This window comes from Trichomycterus rosablanca, chromosome 15 (assembly GCF_030014385.1).
Source record: "Trichomycterus rosablanca isolate fTriRos1 chromosome 15, fTriRos1.hap1, whole genome shotgun sequence".
In the NCBI taxonomy this organism is placed as follows: domain Eukaryota; kingdom Metazoa; phylum Chordata; class Actinopteri; order Siluriformes; family Trichomycteridae; genus Trichomycterus; species Trichomycterus rosablanca.
In genome coordinates this window covers 9,960,849-9,982,237 of record NC_086002.1, presented here as the reverse complement: position 1 = coordinate 9,982,237, position 21,389 = coordinate 9,960,849, and the positions used below count along the sequence as shown (strand labels likewise).

The following is a 21,389-nucleotide window of genomic DNA, read 5'->3' as shown; positions in this document are numbered from 1 at the left end:
GTTCTCCAAAAACTTCATTGGCTTCCCGTTGCTCAACGCATTCAATTCAAAATTCTTCTATTCACTCACAAAGCTCTCCATAATCAGGCCCCATCCTACCTCACCGACCTGCTCCATCAGCACATTCCCTCCCGTAGCCTTCGCTCTTCTGAGGCTAACCTACTGTCCATACCCTCTAGGACCAAGCACCGGACCTGGGGTGACAGGGCCTTTTCCATAGCTGCTCCATCTTTATGGAATGCTCTCCCCAAACACCTACGAGATTGTCCTGACCTGTCCAAATTCAAGTCACTTCTCAAAACTCATCTATTCAGAGTGGCATTTAACTTGTAACAACACAAAATAAATGCTTTTATTTTTGCTATTCTTTTTAATAGTTTTTATACTTAGATCACGACAGAAATGTGAAGTCCTAGATCCTAAAACTTGTAAAGTTTTCAGTTTCCTGATTGCATGTAAATCTGTCCTGTTTCTGTCTAATTTTAAGAAATTGTTCTATATTTGTTGTTCTCTCTCATAATTTAGCTAATTTTTAATGAACTGTCTTATGCTGCTCTCTTTGTTTTTATCTTAATTATTCTTGATGTTGATGTACTATTTTGATTTTGTACTATGATTTGTATGGTGTATGTACGTATTTGTTTTGATTATTTGTCTTATGTAAAGCGTCTTTGAGTATCTTGAAAAGCGCTATATAAATAAAATGTATTATTATTATTATTATTATAAATGGACTACAGTAGAACTGTAGAACTACAAAGTGCTTCTGTATGGTAAGTGGAGCTGATAAAATGGACAGTGAGTGTAGAAACAAGGAGGTGGTTTTAATGTTATGGCTGATCGGTGTATATACATACACACACACTCTTATATCGTGGCTCGAATATCAGTGGTGCTATTGGCTGGCTGGGTGTCTGATAGGCAGATGCAGTGGATTGGCTCCCTGTCTAGGGTATTCTTGCCTTGTGACAAGTGTGAAACCGGTCCAATCTATTTAATCTATTTATTAAGAATTTAAAAAACAAATGACATCACTTTTCTACAAAGTCACCTTCTGATGCATTTTTCCCAGTGTCGTACCATTTTAATGCCATCACCAAAAAATTTTTTTGGTTGAGCGTGTAGCCACGGATGCACCACTGCTTTCACACAATCATCACATGAAAATCTTCTTCCCTTAAAGCTTTTTTGAGCATCCAAGAAGGTGGAAATCAGATGGCGCTAATTTCGGGCTATAAGCTCTCTCCTAGTCTCTCAGATATGACCAATTACTGCTCCTCCCAACCTCACCGTTTCCAACCAAAATATAAAAGTGCGGAAACTTTTTGAAGATCCCTCGTGAAATAATCTACAAATGTTTTCAATTGTAAAAATAATTAGTTGCAGCAATAATGGAAATAAATAGCTGCTGTCTGATAATTATGACCTTTCTAAATTTTTATTAATTGTATTATTTTTTAAAGGGGGAAACTCAAATTCAAGATAAAGCACAAAAGACGAGAGAGAAAAGGTTGGTGAGGGAGGATGTATTGCTGAGAAAGAGCAAACAATGGAGAGAAGGACAGTTGACAGGAGTTGGCAGGAGGTGACCTCAGTGAAAAGATATAGATCCATTCTAGATTGTGTATGTGTGGCTTAGTGAGTGTGTGAGGTGTAACGACAGCAACAGTTTGTGTGTATGTGTGTGTGTGTGGCACATGAACAGAAACACTTTTGTGTTTTATGCTGTCTTACTTTCTCACAGCTCCATTTAATCACACACTCCAAATCAATTCCATTGATGCTTCGGGGGACCACAGACAGCGGGGGCAGACGTGTCTTTCTTTCTTTTCTTTCTCTTTTTCTCTGGCCCTCATTTATCATCACAGTTTTAATTCTTGCTTTTTTTCTGAGCCTCTTGACGTGACACCAAGGTGTGACTTTTTTCTTTCTTTTTTCTAGTTCTTTAACAAACGCTAGTAACATTGAAGTATTGCATTGTAATAATCGTAATGATTATTTAAACACTCAAAAGAAATTTATTTATTTATTTATTCAACTTAAGCTTTATCATAATTAGGATATAGTTGGGTCACTTGGTAACATGGGGGGAAACACCCTGGATATATATATATATATATATATATATATATATATATATATACAGGGGTTGGACAAAATAACTGAAACACCTGGTTTTAGACCACAATAATTTATTAGTATGGTGTAGGGCCTCCTTTTGCGCCCAATACAGCGTCAATTCGTCTTGGAAATGACATATACAAGTCCTGCACAGTGGTCAGAGGGATTTTAAGCCATTCTTCTTGCAGGATAGTGGCCAGGTCACTACGTGATGCTGGTGGAGGAAAACGTTTCCTGACTCGCTTCTCCAAAACACCCCAAAGTGGCTCAATAATATTTAGATCTGGTGACTGTGCAGGCCATGGGAGATGTTCAACTTCACTTTCATGTTCATCAAACCAATCTTTCACCAGTCTTGCTGTGTGTATTGGTGCATTGTCATCCTGATACACGGCACCGCCATTGGATGCACATGGTTCTCCAGAATGGTTCGGTAGTCCTTGGCAGTGACGCGCCCATCTAGCACAAGTATTGGGCCAAGGGAATGCCATGATATGGCAGCCCAAACCATCACTGATCCACCCCCATGCTTCACTCTGGGCATGCAACAGTCTGGGTGGTACGCTTCTTTGGGGCTTCTCCACACCGTAACTCTCCCGGATGTGGGGAAAACAGTAAAGGTGGACTCATCAGAGAACAATACATGTTTCACATTGTCCACAGCCCAAGATTTGCGCTCCTTGCACCATTGAAACCGACGTTTGGCATTGGCACGAGTGACCAAAGGTTTGGCTATAGCAGCCCGGCCGTGTATATTGACCCTGTGGAGCTCCCGACGGACAGTTCTGGTGGAAACAGGAGAGTTGAGGTGCACATTTAATTCTGCCGTGATTTGGGCAGCCGTGGTTTTATGTTTTTTGGATACAATCCGGGTTAGCACCCGAACATCCCTTTCAGACAGCTTCCTCTTGCGTCCACAGTTAATCCTGTTGGATGTGGTTTGTCCTTCTTGGTGGTATGCTGACATTACCCTGGATACCGTGGCTCTTGATACATCACAAAGACTTGCTGTCTTGGTCACAGATGCGCCAGCAAGACGTGCACCAACAATTTGTCCTCTTTTGAACTCTGGTATGTCACCCATAATGTTGTGTGCATTGCAAGATTTTGAGCAAAACTGTGCTCTTACCCTGCTAATTGAACCTTCACACTCTGCTCTTACTGGTGCAATGTGCAATTAATGAAGATTGGCCACCAGACTGGTCCAATTTAGCCATGAAACCTCCCACACTAAAATGACAGGTGTTTCAGTTATTTTGTCCAACCCCTGTATATACAGTGTATCACAAAAGTGAGTACACCCCTCACATTTCTGCAAATATTTTATTAAATCTTTTCATGGGACAACACTATAGAAATAAAACTTGGATATAACTTAGAGTAGTCAGTGTACAACTTGTATAGCAGTGTAGATTTACTGTCTTCTGAAAATAACTCAACACACAGCCATTAATGTCTAAATGGCTGGCAACATAAGTGAGTACACCCCACAGTGAACATGTCCAAATTGTGCCCAAAGTGTCAATATTTTGTGTGACCACCATTATTATCCAGCACTGCCTTAACCCTCCTGGGCATGGAATTCACCAGAGCTGCACAGGTTGCTACTGGAATCCTCTTCCACTCCTCCATGATGACATCACGGAGCTGGTGGATGTTAGACACCTTGAACTCCTCCACCTTCCACTTGAGGATGCGCCACAGGTGCTCAATTGGGTTTAGTCCATCACCTTTACCTTCAGCTTCCTCAGCAAGGCAGTTGTCATCTTGGAGGTTGTGTTTGGGGTCGTTATCCTGTTGGAAAACTGCCATGAGGCCCAGTTTTCGAAGGGAGGGGATCATGCTCTGTTTCAGAATGTCACAGTACATGTTGGAATTCATGTTTCCCTCAATGAACTGCAGCTCCCCAGTGCCAGCAACACTCATGCAGCCCAAGACCATGATGCTACCACCACCATGCTTGACTGTAGGCAAGATACAGTTGTCTTGGTACTTCTCACCAGGGCGCCGCCACACATGCTGGACACCATCTGAGCCAAACAAGTTTATCTTGGTCTCGTCAGACCACAGGGCATTCCAGTAATCCATGTTCTTGGACTGCTTGTCTTCAGCAAACTGTTTGCGGGCTTTCTTGTGCGTCAGCTTCCTTCTGGGATGACGACCATGCAGACCGAGTTGATGCAGTGTGCGGCGTATGGTCTGAGCACTGACAGGCTGACCTCCCACGTCTTCAACCTCTGCAGCAATGCTGGCAGCACTCATGTGTCTATTTTTTAAAGCCAACCTTTGGATATGACGCCGAACACGTGGACTCAACTTCTTTGGTCGACCCTGGCGAAGCCTGTTCCGAGTTGAACCTGTCCTGGAAAACCGCTGTATGACCTTGGCCACCAGGCTGTAGCTCAGTTTCAGGGTGTTAGCAATCTTCTTATAGCCCAGGCCATCTTTGTGGAGAGCAACAATTCTATTTCTCACATCCTCAGAGAGTTCTTTGCCATGAGGTGCCATGTTGAATATCCAGTGGCCAGTATGAGAGAATTGTACCCAAAACACCAAATTTAACAGCCCTGCTCCCCATTTACACCTGGGACCTTGACACATGACACCAGGGAGGGACAACGACACATTTGGGCACAATTTGGACATGTTCACTGTGGGGTGTACTCACTTATGTTGCCAGCCATTTAGACATTATTGGCTGTGTGTTGAGTTATTTTCAGAAGACAGTAAATCTACACTGCTATACAAGCTGTACACTGACTACTCTTAAGTTATATCCAAGTTTCATGTCTATAGTGTTGTCCCATGAAAAGATATAATGAAATATTTGCAGAAATGTGAGGGGTGTACTCACTTTTGTGATACACTGTATATATATATATATATACACTGATCAGCCATAACATTAAAACCACCTCCTTGTTTCTACACTCACTGTCTATTTCATCTGCTCCACTTACCATATAGAAGCACTTTGTAGTTCTACAATTACTGACTGTAGTCCATCTGTTTATCTGCATGCTTTGTTAGCGTCCTTTCATGCTGTTCTTCAATGGTCAGGACTCTCACAGGACCACTACAGAGTAGGTATTATTTAGGTGGTGGATCATTCTCAGCACTGCAGTGACACTGACATGGTGGTGGTGTGTTAGTGTTTGTTGTGCTGGTATGAGTGGATAAGACACAGCAGCGTTGATGCAGTTTTTAAACACCTCACTGTCACTGCTGGACTGAGAATAGTCTACAAGCCAAAAATATATCCAGCCAACAGCACCCCGTGGGCAGCGTCCTGTGACCACTGATGAAGGTCTAGAAGATGACCAACTCAAACAGCAGCAATTGATAAGCGATCGTCTCTGACTTTACATCTACAAGGTGGACCAACTAGGTAGGAGTGTCTAATAGAGTGGACAGTGAGTGCACATTGTATTTAAAAGCTCCAGCAGTGCTGCTGTGTCTGATCCACTCATACCAGCACAACACACACTAACACACCACCACCATGTCATTGTCACTGCAGTGCTGAAAATCATTCACCACCCAAATAATACCTGCTCTGTGGTGGTCCTGACCATTGAAGAACAGCATGGAAGGGGGCTAACAAAGCATGCAGAGAAACAGATGGACTACAGTCAGTAACTGTAGAACTACAAAGTGCTTCTATATGGTAAGTGGAGCTGATACAATGGACAGTGAGTATAGAAACAAGGAGGTGGTTTTCATGTTACGGTTGATCGGTGTATGATGGATACCAAAATTTGATACACTGCCTTACTCAGTGTGAAAAGTGATCAACTATGTTACTGTTTATGTTTGTCCTTTTTTTTTTCTTTTTTTTTTATGTAAAGCCTTTGTTAACCAACCCAAATACTGCTAAATATTGTTCCAGTATCATATTATATTTCCCTAAATCATTTACCCCTACCTTTTATTCTTTTTTTCTTAATGTGCCTCTTACTCTGTCTCTCTCACCTCCTGTCTAGCCATGATATTTCTGGGCTATTTTAACAGTGAGCAATTGATTCTTGTGACAGAGGTTGTGATTATCACCGCAGGCAGCCACCGCTGGCCTCCCCTGGACTTCAGAGTGAATATTTACCTGAGAGAAATCCAATCAGGCCTTGCTAATGCCATTCTGCCAGTAGTTTAATCTGCTGCAGGATTCAATTAGAGATGGTGCCTGGTCTCGGCCTGTAGGTGGAAAGCTACTGGTGAATGTGCTTTTTTATTATTGTATTTATTTAAGATTATTTCAGATCAGAGCTGATTTGACAGTGTATTAGGTGGGTGGGTTTTATATTTTAGCCCACAGAGAAGGTGGATGACTTTTTTTGCTATTATAAATGCTATTTTTTCCCCTCAGCTTTTTCTGGGCAGGTAAAAAATGATTATAGATGATTATAAGAATTTTAACTGAATATTTTTCTGCTCTTCAGGTCCATCATTGGTGGGGACAGTGAAGAAAGACTGGTCAACTCAGAACAGTATGGCTCTCTCCTGGCAGGAGGCCGAGCAGCCCCACGCTCCCATCTTGGACTATGAGATCAAGTACTATGAGAAGGTGAACAGCTGAACAAATATCATCAGTCCTCATAAATATGTCTGACAGTTAGATATTTGTAAATAATGTATAGTTTGGCTGGTTGCTCTTACTCAGTGTCAAATATATACCTTGCTATGCTCTCAAAGTTGTTATTCACTCGTCATATAGTCTCTGTAAGTCAAAGATTAATGTTAAATAAATGTTCTTCTCTCCTGACCTGTCTGAGGCAGTGGAAATGGATAACTTATCACAATGTATGTAAAAGGCTTTTGCATTTGTAGGCCAAGAATGATCCAGTTCACATCTGTTCATTTTAGGCATTTTGACCCAGACCCAGTTCACATCTGGTCATATTAGGCATCATGACCCAAACCCAGTTTACAATCAGTCATTTCAGGCATCTTGACCCAGACACAGTTTCACAACTGGTCATTTTAGGCATCTTGTCCCAGACCCAGTACACATCTGATTGATGTAACTTGGCAGTGATGGGGCTTGAACCAGCAACCTTCTGATTACTAGCCTAGCCTTAACCGCTAAGCTACCACTGCCCATCTTGACCCAGACCCAGTTTACAGCTGGTCATTTTTGGCATCTTGACCCAGACCAATTTTACAACTTGTCTTTTCAGGCATCTTAACCCAGATCCATTTCACAACTGGTAATGTTAGGCATCTTGACAAAGACCCAGTTTCACATCTGTTCATTTTAGGCATCTTGGTCATTTCAGGCAACTGGTCATTTTAGGCATTTTGACCCAAACCCATTTCACATCTGGTTATTTTAGGCATCCTGACCCACACCCAGTTTAGATCTGGTCAATTCTAGCATCTTGAATTAGACCCAGATTACAGATGGTCATTTTTGGCACCTAGACCCAGACACAGTTCACATCTGGTCATTTCAGGCATCTTGACCCACACCAGTTCACAATGTCATATTAGGCATCTTGACCCTGACCCAGTCCACAGCTGGTCATTTCAGGCATCTTGACCCAAACCCATTTCACAACTAGTCATGTCAGGCATCTTGACCCAGACCCAGTTCCCTTCTGGTTATTTCAGGCATTTTGACCCAGACCCATTTTGCATCTGGGCATTTCAGGCATCTTGACCCAAACCCATTTCTCAGCTAGTCATTTTAGGCATCTTGACCCATACCCAGTTTCACATCTGGTTATTTTAGGCATGTTGACCAAGACCCAGTTTACAACTGGTAATTTCTGGCAGCCTGACCCAGACACAGTTTCACATCTGTTCATTTTAGGCATCTTGATCAGACCAGGTGGTCATTTCAGTCATCCTGGCCATTTAAGGCAACTGGTCATTTTAGGCATAGTACACAACAAATCAAAAAACATTGAAATAAATCATTTTTTATGGGTGAACAATCATGTTCATGCCATCCCATAATTTTACTGTTGGATTTTTACTGGATTTACTAGATAACCCAGATGGTGAAATAGTGAAATTTGAGAGTAAATAGTGTAATAGTGTTACATTTTTAAAAATGTGTTAATTTCAGGCTTCTATGTAGTAATAAGCTGTGTAGTATTAGCCAAATCTTTTAGCTTTAGGTTTGGGATTAAAAGGCTATATCATTCTTAAATATGTTTAATAAATACTGATGTTAAGCCATTTTAAAAGGTAAAATTTGTAACTAAATAAAGCTTTTAAAAGACTTTACTGAATAATAATGTGTTCCCTTCTGATTTCTGTTTTCGTTTCTTGTCTAGGAGCATGAGCAGTTGAGTTACTCCTCCACTCGTACTAAAGTACCCAGCGCGATAGTAACCGGTCTCAAATCCTCCACGGTCTACGTCTTTCATGTGAGAGCTCGAACCGCCGCCGGCTACAGCAGCTACAGCCCCAAGATTGAGTTCATCACAGGGGATGACGGTAAGGAGATTTCTTAATTCCTCTCTTAGTTATTTTAATTCTCTTAAAGCTTGGTTCTGATTGGCTAGCAGATTCTAGATGAAACCTAACCTTGATTGAGTGTAATCATTACAACAAGTATCATTAATGTCAGACATGGTTTTGCAGTTTCCTGTGTAAAAACCGGCTGAGGTGAAAAACTGTAACATTCATTCATGAATTCATTTATTCATTGTCTGTTTAACCACTGCTTCATCCTGTTCAGGGTCACAGTGGGTGAAAGATAGGAAACACCCCGGATAGGTTGCCAGTCCATCACAGGGCAAACACACATACACTCATACTTAGTGGGGACTTTTAGTATCTCCAGTTAAACTAACTGCATGTCTTTGGACTGTGGGAGGAAACCGGAGCATCTGGAGGAAATCCGTGCAGACTTGGGGAAAACCCAGTTCACATCTGGTCATTTCAGGCAAACTGACCCAGACCCAGGTCACAAATGGCCAGTTCAGACATCTTAACCCAGATCAAGTTAGTCATTTTAGTCCACAGCTGGTCATTTTAGGCAACTTGACCAAGACCCAGTTCACATGTGGTCATTTCAGACATCTGGACCCAGGCCTATTTCACAACTGGTCATCTCAGGCATCCTGACCCAGGCCTATTTCACAACTGGTCATTTCAGGCATCTTGACCCAGGCCTATTTCACAACTGGTCATTTCAGGCATCTTGACCCAGACCCAGTTCATATCCGGTCTTTTTTAGGGATCCTGATCCAGACCAATTTCACAACTGGTCACTTTAGGCATCTTGACCCAGACACAGTATACAACTGGTTATTTCAGTTGTGTGGCATGTCTTTGGACTATGGGAGGAAACCAGAGCACCTGGAGGAAACCCAGAAGCACTTGGGGGAAACCCAGTTCACATCTGGTCATTTCATGCATCTTGACCCAGACCCAGTTCACAACTGGTCGTTTTAGGCATGTTGTGGGACAGTGGTAGCCTAGTGGGTAGAGCTTTGGGCTATCAACCGGAAGATTGGCGGTTCAAATCCAGGCTCTGATATGCAGCCACTGTTGGGTCCTTGAGCAAGGCCCTTAACCCTGTCTGCTCCAGGGGTGCCGTACGATGGCTGACCCTGCGCTCTGACCCCAGCTTCCAAACAAGCTGGGATATGCGAAGAAAGAATTTCATTGTACTGTATATGTATATATGACACATAAAGGATATCTTCTTTATCTTCTTCTTCTTGACCAAGACCCAGTGTACAATTGGTCATTTTAGGTATCTTGACCCAAACCCAGTTTACATCTGGTCATTTCAGGCAAACTGACCCAGACCCAGGTCACGACTGGCCAGTTCAGACATCTTAACCCAGATCCAGTTAGTCATTTTAGATATTTTGACCAAGACCCAATTCATATCTGGTCATTCTAGGCATCTTGACCCAGACCTATTTCACAACTGCTCATTTCAGGCATTTTGACCCAGACCCAGTCCATAGCTGGTCATTTTAGGCATCTTGACCAAGACCCAATTCACATCTGGTCATTTTAGGCATCTTCACCCAGACCCAGTACACAACTCGTTATTTCAGTTGTGTGGCACGTCTTTGGACTGTGGGAGGAAACCGGAGCAACTGGAAGAAACCCGCACAGACTTGGGGACAACATACAAACTCCACACAGAAAGGACCCGGACTGCTCCACCTGGGAATCAAACCCAGGACCTTCTTGCTATGAGGCGACAGTGCTACCCACAGAGTTACCATGTCATCCACACCAGAATTAGCACAGTTTTGGCTAAGATTTCTTAACCACTGCCCTTCCCTCTAGACATTACCCAATCATGTCCATGTAGACACTTAACCAGCCAATAACACCAAACCCTGGCTCCTCAAGTCTCAGTAATAGATTTAGTTCTATAGATTTTATATTATTTAGTTCTGACACCATTCTGTCAAACGTGAGGAAACTGTCCTTCTATAAGGGTAAAAAAAAAGTTGATGAAGGACACGGGAGTTTGCTTTGCAGTGTGGTTCTCAGATGTCATTTTTCTTTAGTTGCGTATTATATTTAACATAAATCATAAAATGTTGCAATTTAATTATATGTTTTATGTTCTCTCAACACTGTTGCTTACATGTCGCCTTTTCCCTGCTCTTATATTCTCTCTCTCTCTCTCTCTCTCTCTCTGTGTGTGTGTGTGTTTCTCAGACTCAGAGGAAGTCTCTGATCAGGGCCAGGTGTTGGTAATTGTTACTGCTGCAGTGGGAGGGTTTTCACTGCTCGTCATCCTCACCCTCTTCCTCCTCATCACTGGGAGGTAGTCTTGAGAATGAATCTCTCTTTTTTCCTCTTCGTCTTTGTTTTTGGCTGTTTTTATTTAACTGAGGTGCTCACAAAATGAACACAGATATTTCTAATAAATCATTAACATTATCGTATACACCGATGAGGCATAACATTATGATCACCTTCCTAATATTGTGTTGCTGCCAAAACAGCCCTGCAACTGCGATGCACTGTGTACTCTGACACCTTTCTATCAGAACCAGCATTAAATTCTTCAGCAATTTGAGCTACAGTAGCTCGTCTGTTGGATCAGACCACACGGGTAAGCCTTCTCTTCCCACGTGCATCAGTGAGCCTTGGCTGCCCATGACCCTGTCACTGGTTTACCACTGTTCCATCCTTGGACCACTTTTGATAGATCCTGACCACTGCAGACCGGGAACACCCCACAAGAGCTGCAGTTTTGGAGATGCTCTGACCCAGTCGTCTAGCCATCACTAATTGGCCCTTGTCGAACTCGCTCAAATCCTTACACTCCCATTTTTCCTGCTTCTAACACATCAACTTTGAGGATAAAATGTTCACTTGCTGCCTAATATATCCCACCCACTAACAGGTGCCGTGATGACGAGATAATCAGTGTTATTATGTAATGCCTGGTTGGTGTATAGGAGCATTTATAGGATTGATTTGCTGCCTATTATTCAGGTTAAAACCTTGCTTTCTGAAGTCCTCGGTTGGTGCAGCAGTAAAATGAACTCTTGAACTCTTTTGGGATGTCCAACCGATCTTTGCTTTACTATCATTTATTCTTCTCTTTACTTGCTTCATGTTTCTCTTTTCTTCTGAGTTGTTGATAAGCGTCTGTGGTGTCTCCTTTTCTTTTGGTTTCTTTTTTTTTGGACTTGGCTTTACACTGTTCTTACACTGTCTTCTTCTTCCTTTGTTTTGTTTTTTCCTTTTCTTTTATCTCCTTAGTTTTCTTCTTTCTATTTTCTCCCTTGTTTATTTATTCCTTGCTTCTTCTCTTCTTTCTTGTACTCTATTATCCATTCTTTTCTTTCTTTTTTTCTTTCCTTCCTCCCTTCATTTATTTTCAGCTTCGTGCAAATACAATACTTTAAATTTAGGAAATCCATTTGATTTTTATCTTGCTTTTTGTCTCCCGCATTCCTGCACTATTTTTGATGTGTTTCCTCATGTGCTCATCACATCGCTGATAAGATCATTGTTCACTGAGCAATGCTTTTCCGATTGGCTGCTTGGCAGTGGTGTATAATTATTCGGAAGGTATTCGAGCAGGGATGCGGCAGAACCAGGGTGGCACAGTCAGATCAACGGTGTTTGAGTGACACGCGCTGGCGTTTCACACCGCACAGGCTGCTGGAGATGTGCTAGATCAGATTGCCTCATTGCACTGTGTATGTGATACAGTCTTGCTCCAGCCCGGGCGCCCTCACGTCCTCGCTCAGCCCCTGAGACTAATGGGCTTCACACCTGCTGCCTCTGTGTGATGTTCAGACAGAAAGTGGCGGAGAGGCAGATAACAGACGCTAGTCAACAACTCGCAAATAAATCAGTGTGGCTCAGTTGGATACAGAATAATGATTACAGGCCTTTGGATCCTTGTCCGTCACGTTGAATTAGAGTTATTTATACATCAAAGCACTGGCTTGCACTTTATAATATGTTGTGCAAGCTGTGCAGACTTCTAGGTGCCAATTTCAGATTTTGTTTGGTGTCAGGCGTCCCTGGATCAACAAAGGATGTTGCTTAAGATAGGGTTGATTACCATAACAACTGTCGTGGAAAAATAAGGTGAGATGATGAATGAAAACAAAGATTACAGTTGACTGGATTAGAGAATTTAGTGACCTGATCATAAGTTTCTTACAGCAGTGTATCTAAAGAAGAACAAGAAACAGATACTATAGCCCTCTCTCTTTAGAATGCAAAGATTGACAATTCTATCTTCTGCAAAATGTGTTTCCTCCATAAGTCTTTCTTTTCACTTACCTTCAAGCCAAAATCACCCAACAGTTTCTTGTCAGGATTCTGGCCCTCCATGACTAGTATTGCTCTTTCCTTTCCTGCCACAGGTGCCAATGGTACATCAAATCCAAGATGAAACCACAGGACAAGAGAAGGACACAGTATCAGAATGGACATGGTACACAACCCTACACACATTTTACTCATTTTTAATTGCTATCTGGAAGCCACATTGCAAACATTATTAATGCCTTGTACTCTATGACTTCATAAAGAAAAGAAATCAAGACATCTGGACGGAGCCCTGACTTCAGCCCTGTTAAAAACCTTTGGAATAAATAAGAATGTCTAACATCTGTACCTTTATATACTTCATTGGCATCATTGTAATCTAATTGGCATAAAAATCCACTCATGGAAGGCTGTTATAGCTACAAAGTTTAAAATGGGATGTCCAACCAGCTCACGGTCATGCGTCCACATACTTTTGGCCTGACATTAATCACACTGTAATTAAAACAAATCAAAAATGGTTACAGGTTTTCTGAATTTACTTACATTAACGCACAAAGCTAAATAAAATAATTTACCTTTCATTTAACTTCAGCAGTGTTTTTGCATTAAAACATACTGCAAAGAGCAACTATAAGACATGCCCATCAATTGGCCCATTCAGTCATAAGTGCTTACAAGGGCTCTTTAAAGAGAATTCTTTTCAGCACTTCAGTTTAGAATGAATCTACAAATGCTACATTGAGCACTTTCCTGTCATAACATCCTGCATAGGCTTCAATTATTCAGTTTGTTCTGTTTGTATCAGTTATAGTGGAAGGTTAAAGTTCTACAATATTTAAAAAGGTTTCAAATAGCAACCTAAAAGGTTCTTTGATTCCTTTGGGAAAGGGTTCTGCGTAGGACCCGGCTCCGTCAAATAAACCATTTAAATTGGGGAAATCAAAAATGTTTTACAAGAATATTTTAGGGGAAAAAAAATATTGGTCATATTTCAGTCGTTTTGTTATTCGGTCACTTTTAGAGTGTCCTGTAAGTAGAGATTGTTCAAGCCAGCGCAGTTAACCAGCCCACAGACATTTGAACGTTTTTTTAAGTACGAGTGGCTATTCAGATAATGAGAATTATCTGTCTGCAGTTTACCTCAGATGTTACCAGCTTTTTTCCTAAATGCAGCATATGGTACATGAGTTTCTGGCCAAAATGTGCTGATAAAAAGAACAAGCAGATAAGTAGTTACATTCTAAGTGTTAAATCCTTGGTATAAATAGAAAAGTAAATGTCAATAGTACAATATGAAAACACTTGCCAAATGCATAAAATGTACTTATATCTACACCAATCAGCCATAGCATTAAAACCACCTCCTTGTTTCTACACACATTGTCCATTTTATCGGCTCCACTTACCATATAAAAGCACTTTAAAGTTCTACAATTACTGACTGTAGTGCATCTGTTTCTCTGCATGCTTTGTTAGCCTCCTTTCATTCTGTTCTTCAATGGTCAAGACCCCCACAGAGCAGGTATTATTTAGGTGGTGGATCATTCTCAGCACTGCAGTGAAGTGACACTGACATGGTGGTGGTGTGTTAGTGTGTGTTGTGCTGGTATGAGTGAATCAGACACAGAAATGCTGATGGAGTTTTTAAACACCTCACTGTCCCTGCTGGACTGAGAATAGTCCACCAACCAAAAATATCCAGCCAACAGCACCCTGTAGGCAGCATTCAACTCAATGACCAACTCAAACAGCAGCAATAGATGAGCGATCGTCTCTGACTTTACATCTACAAGGTGAAGCAACTAGGTAGGAGTGTCTAATAGAGTGGACAGTGAGTGGACACGGTATTTAAAAACTCCAGCAGTACTGCTGTGTCTGATCCACTCATACCAGCACAACACACACTAACACACCACCACCATGTCAGTGTCACTGCAGTGCTGAGAATGATCCACCACCTAAATAATACCTGCTCAGTGGGGGTTCTGTGGGGGTCCTGACCATTAAAGAACAGGGTGAAAGCAGGCTAAAAAAGTATGTAGAGAAACAGATAGACTACAGTCAGTAATTGTAGAACTTCAAAGTGCTTCTATATGGTAAGTGGAGCTGATAAAATGGACAGTGAGTGTAGAAACAAGGAGGTGGTTTTAATGTTATGGCTGATCAGTATATAGTAGTATATAGTCTTTTATTCTCTAATTTGGCCTTACTGTGGAATTCTACTGGGGAGTGTTGGGGGATGGGGGGTCTGGTCCATAAAATGTGGTTGTCTGAAACAGCAAGGTTTCTTTTTTCCCCGGGGGTGCCAAAATATACGAAAACACAGCACTAAGGTCCACAAAAGTTCTAAACAATCACATATGATCAACAGTAAAATGAACAATGTAAATAGATGCGTAAATATGTAATACCTTGTGTGATGAAGGAATAAAGCCTATCACTCATGTAAACAGAGATGTGCGCCGGCTAGTGAACCGGCAATTACTGAACTACTGGTCTTGGTACGCTTCTCAGGAATTTTAAACAATCAGACCAGAAATTTGGTTTTCCAGATTTTGTCCGTTAAATCCAAAATCTGTTAAATGAATAACATGCATTAACAAAAACTTGCAATGGCTCAGTGATTAAGGTACTGAACTAGAAATTGAAAGGTTGACAGTTCAAGCCCCATCACTGCTGCTGAGCAAGGCCCTTAATTCTCAAATGCTTAAATTATATTCAGTATTAATTGTAAGTTGCTTTGAATAAAAGCATCTGCTGAAGTCTGCAAATGTCAATGTTCAAATGTTATCTCAGATTGTGAAAGAAACAGGAAAAAGGTGATCCATTCATTAAATATGTTTTGGGAAGACTGTGCATCCAAAAAACTGCCCAAGTTGTATTAGATTCTCTACTTTAAATATTGATGAGCTACACTGCCAGTGGTACTCGGTGTGGTATAGTTGATTCAACCAGGGTAAATAGGTTTTTAAAAAACATTGGTTTTGTGATGCCATCTGTCATGCTTTGGCTCTCCATGAACAGAAAAGAAACTAAAAGCTGCTTTACTTTGTGTGAAACTGCTGGTCATTTCCTTTTTTTACTCTTCTCTTGCTTTCTGTTTTAGTGCCCTTTCCAGGAATAAAGACCTACGTTGATCCGGACACGTATGAGGATCCCTCTCAAGCTGTCCATGACTTTGCCAAGGAGATTGACCCATCCCGTATCCACATAGAGAGAGTCATTGGAGCTGGTATGAACTGATCTGTCGGGTTAATCTTGCAATCCTTGCATGTCAGTGATGGCATAGTTACCTTTAAAAAGTAACTTAGTTACTTTATTGATTACTTGATTTTAAAAGTAACTTAGTTACTTTATTGATTACTTGATTTTAAAAGTAACTAAGTTAGATTACAAGTTACTTTATTAGTTACATTCAGCAGCTGCCGTAATGCAACTGGAGCTGCGTAGGCGATTGAAGCGGAATAAGAAACAAGAAAGGTAGCGGAAAACGGAGTCCTCTGTTCACAAGTATAAGTAAGATAAATAAAAGAAAATTTTTAAAGACAAATAAATAACAAAAATTTGGCGAGTGGGGTTTGTAATGAGTCTGTAACTATGGTGATATTACGTCATCACGTACCCACGTGTAGTACGTAGCGGTGTTATTTGCATACTGCACACTTCTGCACTGAAAGTATGTACTTCTTTACCGGCCGAGTAGTGCATACTTCCTCCAATCTAGTGCATACTCTGTAAGTATGCGATTTCGGACGCAGCTCGTGACTTAATTGTCGCATAGGCCAGCCGTCACTCCCCGAGTTGCAAAAATAGTAACGCACAGTAACTTGGATAAGTAACTTTAATCTGATTACTGGATTGGAAATAGTAACTCGTTAGATTACTTGTTACTGAAAAATTTGGTCAGATTAGATTTCCCTGGATACTTGGGTTTGTTTCTACCTACCTTAGATATGCTGAAGCTGGACTGACTGCTCTTAATTGCCTCTAGGTATGAGTGAGTGAGTAAGTGAATGTGTGAGTGTGTGTTGGATTGTTGACCTATCCAGGGTCTATTCCTGCCTTGCTCTGAGAATAAAGAGGTTAATTCAATTAGTGTAATAAAAATATTGTTGAGGCTGCATACGTCTAGCTATTCTATTTCTCACTCTTGTTACTATATATCCAAAGTTTAGCATGTTCTTGCCACGTTTGTATTGGTTTTACTTTGGTTACTGTATTTTGTTTTAAGTAGGTACTTGGTCCATACCTTCAGCTACTTGATTTCTTACTGTAGCTACTATATTATGTGTTAAGTTTAGCATGTTCTTGCCATGTTTGTGTGGGTTTCACTTTGGTTACTATAGTTTTTTTAGGAATTTAATAACTCCAGCTACTTAATTTCTAATTCCAGTTACTATATGTCTGAAGTTTAGCATGTTCCTGTCATGTTTGTCTGGGTTTCACTTTGGTTACTAAGGTAACTCCAGCTACTATGTGTCTGAAGCTTAGGATTTTCTTGCCATGTTTGTGAGGGTTTTACTGGTTACTATAGTTATATACCATATTGGTGGTGTGTTAGTGTGTGTTGTGCTGGTATGAGTGGATCAGACACAGCAGTGCTGCTGGAGTTTTTAAACACCTCACTGTCACTGCTGGACTGAGAATAGTCCACCAACCAAAAATATCTAGCCAACAGCTCCCCGTGGGCAGCGTCCTGTGACCACTGATGAAGGTCCAGAAGATGACCAACTCAAACGGCAGCAATAGATGAGCCATCATCTCTGACTTTACATCTACAAGGTGGACCAACTAGGTAGGAGTGTCTAAGAGTGGACAGTGAGTGGACACGGTATTTAAAAACTCCAGCAGCGCCGCTGTGTCTGATCCACTAATACCAGCACAACACACACTAACACACCACCATCATCTCATTGTCACTGCAGTGCTGAGAATGATCCACCACCTAAATAACACCAGCTCTGTGGTGGTTCTGTGGGGGTCCTGACCATTGAAGAACAGCATAAAAGCAGACTTAAAAAGTATGTAGAGAAATAGATGTACTACAGTCAGTAACTGTAGAACTAGGGTTAGGGTTAATGCTTCTATATGGTAAGTGGAGCTGATAAAATGGACAGTGAGTGTAGAAACAAGGTGGTCATAATGTTATGCCTCAACGGTGTATATATATTTGCCAAATACATGCTAATATTGCAGTTGGCTATTTTAAATTGAGTGATTGAGTAAGTAAAAGTATTTGTTAATTGAGATTGAACTGTATGAACCTTTAAAATGTCTCTTATTTTTGTCCTGGAAATTTTGGGTTCATTTTGGATCCGAATTGGCTCAGATTTCTATCTGCTTTTTAATATTCATTCAATTTGGGAAAGCGAGGACAGCTTTGGACAACATATAATGATAAATATGTATATCACCGGGTTTAGTGAAATTAATGTAATCAGGAGAAGTAAAAATACACCAATTTAAAAAACAGAAAAACTGCTTCATGGTGTATACTGCTGTAAATGTGCTACAGCCATCTAGTGACAGGAGTTTATATGTGCAGGTGAGTGTTTTAACGTTGTATTGAATGTTGTTGTATTTGTGTGTGCACTGTGTGTGAATGTGCAGGTGAGTTTGGGGAGGTGTGTAGTGGCCGTCTCCGTACTCCGGGCAAGAAGGAAATCCCGGTAGCCATAAAGACCCTAAAAGGCGGCTACACTGAGCGGCAGAGAAGGGACTTTCTGCGAGAAGCCAGCATCATGGGACAGTTTGACAACCCCAACATCATTAGACTGGAGGGCGTGGTCACTAAGAGTAAGATTCTTCTCTATCTGTCGTCATAATCAAGTCACTTTCTATTAAGTTAAAGTCAATTATAAGTGACTTCACTCTTACATCCATTCCAGTCCTATGTTTAAAGTTTCAAGCCAAGGTTCAGCCCTGTATTGACAACGATTATAACATCATCTTATGCTGGATACCAGGACACTGAGAGAGCAGATCAGGCAGCCACAAAGAGACACATGCATACCAAAATCAATGCACCAGATCACACCAATGGACATCAAACCTATAATAAACTCATATATCAAGGACAAATGTCAAACTGAATGGAACACACACAAGAATAATAAACAATACAAAGCGAATCATCTTACTGGGGGGGAAATTGTCAGTTTAACTAAAAAAATAAAATAAATAAAAGGTGAAGCTGCCCCATATTGTGCAGCTTGCCAAAGTCAACTTACAATAAAACATTTAAACTAGAATGTGCCATTTATGATCATGAGACAACAGACCCTAACAGCAATAACCATGAAGGAACTGTTCAACAACACAAAGATGTTCCTAAAATTCCTGTCAATAACAAAACTAAAGCAACACATATAATTAGGGCCCTACTAAATTCACAGGAAAATGTGCTTATTTTTTTAAGAAAAGTGCCACATTTCACTGCAGTCATTAAATAACACTTTTAAATTAAATTATAGAATACATTTATGCTACAATACACAGCACAACCTACCTTAATGGTTGAATGTAAACCTAGAACATCCAGCAACACTGTGAGGCTTCATGTTCGGTTTTAAATATGAAAATGGGCGGCACGGTGGCTTAGTGGGTAGCACTGTCGCCTCACAGCAAGAAGGTCCTGGGTTCGAACCCCAGGTGGGGCGGTCCGGGTCCTTTCTGTGTGGAGTTTGCATGTTCTCCCCGTGTCTGCGTGGGTTTACTCCGGGTGCTCCGGTTTCCTCCCACAGTCCAAAGACATGCAAGTGAGGTGAATTGAAGATACTAAATTGTCCAAGACTGTGCTTGATATAAACTTGTGAACTGATAAAACCGTGTGTAAGGAATAACTACCGTTCCTGTCATGAATGTAACCAAAGTGTAAAAACATGACGTTAAAATCCTAATAAACAAACAATAAATATGAAAATGATCATCCGTGATACACCCCCCTCTGGGTCCTCAGAATTGGTTGGGAGTTTTCCAAACTTCGTTAACCTGAATAGTGTTTTTAGCTGCTTTAGACTTTGACATCTTGGATACTTTGACTAACTGATTGCTAACTGAATAGCTGTAGGATTGCTAAGACTGCCACAGCAAATTGCATATTACAAAACGGCTCATTTCACGGTTCGTGAATTAGGTAGGTCCTTATATATAATGCATCTACATAGACAACAGACTTAACTGTACTAAATACAACAGAATGGAAATTAAAAGACATATCACAACTATTCCTGATGTGAACAAGGCCCAAGGGAAGACATAACATTCAAATCTGAGCACTAAACTAACTAAACTAAGGCTTATATTAGGAAGAATGTCACCATACCTAATAATTAATTTAAATAATTGTATTATGTGGCTGTTTAAATGAATGGTAATGTGTAAAAAAATTTTTACTTATGTAAAAGATGTATTTATAATGCATTTAAATTTACAAAACCCGATGCCTGCGTCGGGCCACAAACATCATAAAGGACTCATTTCACCCTTGTTGCAACCTGTTCTCCTTGTTGCCCTCTGGTAGGCGCTATAGGAGTATCAAGGCCCGTACTTCCAGACTCCTGAAAAGCTTTTACCCCTCCGCCATAAAAACACTAAACTATCAAACTTTACATCCTAGGAAATAATGTGCAATTTATAGAGACCGTGCAATAACCTTCTTCTTCTTTTCTTTTCTGGAAAGTTCTTAAAACCACACGTTTATTTCTGTATCTAGATGTGTATATGTTTATTTTGTAAATACATGTGTATATATATGTCTGTGTGTACATACATGTACCGTCAAGGAGATGCTCAAAAAATTTCGTTGTGCACTGTGCAATGACAATAAAGGCATTCTATTCTATTCTATTCTAAATAGTAATTAGATGAGTGTGTAATTTTATATTGCCTCTAGAGTTGTGCCATATAGTCAAAAGATCATGGTATATTAACTGTGTCTTGGTACTAATATATATCATGATATAGTTTGATATCATGATATCATTATAAACTTCTGGTCTATGAATAATGAATTAAATGTGACACTGTATTTCATTTTAGCTTTGTAGAAAATTTTTCTCTTTTTTTCTGGGGTGCTCGGGCGACGCAGCAATAAATTACGGTAGCCCACTACCACTGGGACCCAGGGTTAAATCCCCAGAGGTTCTATCAGCCTGGGTAGGGATAGCAGAGGCCTTGTGATTTATTAGCATCCTGTCCTGGTTGTGTTACTGCATTGCGCTCAGCAACTGAACAGTGAGCTTAAAAACAATAATATTGATAATACTGACTGATACATGTAGTTTTGTAGTAAATGTATTTTACGAGGGTTCTTCACTTTTTAGCCCTATTTATTAGGAACTTAAGAAACAAATTACATCCCTTTTCTACATACATACATAGTCACCTTCTGACGCTTTTTACTCAGTGTCGTACCAAATTTTAATGTCATCAGCAAAATGTTTTTGCATCACATGAAAATCTTCTTTCCCTTAAAGCTTTTTTTAAAAGTCCAAAAAGGTGGAAATCAGATGGTGCTAAATCCGGACTATAAGCTCTTTCTC

The 21,389-nt window shown here is 40.6% G+C and overlaps 1 protein-coding gene across 1 annotated transcript in view; it reads left to right on the top strand.

Annotated features, from left to right (window-relative positions):
- Positions 1–21,389, top strand: part of epha6 (eph receptor A6) — a 203,034-nt gene that overhangs the window by 169,276 nt on the left and 12,369 nt on the right. Inside the window, exons 6-11 of the mRNA XM_063010467.1 lie at positions 6,558–6,682; positions 8,400–8,562; positions 10,762–10,870; positions 12,939–13,009; positions 15,953–16,078; positions 18,457–18,642. Of these exons, the coding sequence (XP_062866537.1) occupies positions 6,558–6,682; positions 8,400–8,562; positions 10,762–10,870; positions 12,939–13,009; positions 15,953–16,078; positions 18,457–18,642 (780 nt within the window). The remainder of the gene's footprint in view (positions 1–6,557; positions 6,683–8,399; positions 8,563–10,761; positions 10,871–12,938; positions 13,010–15,952; positions 16,079–18,456; positions 18,643–21,389) is intronic.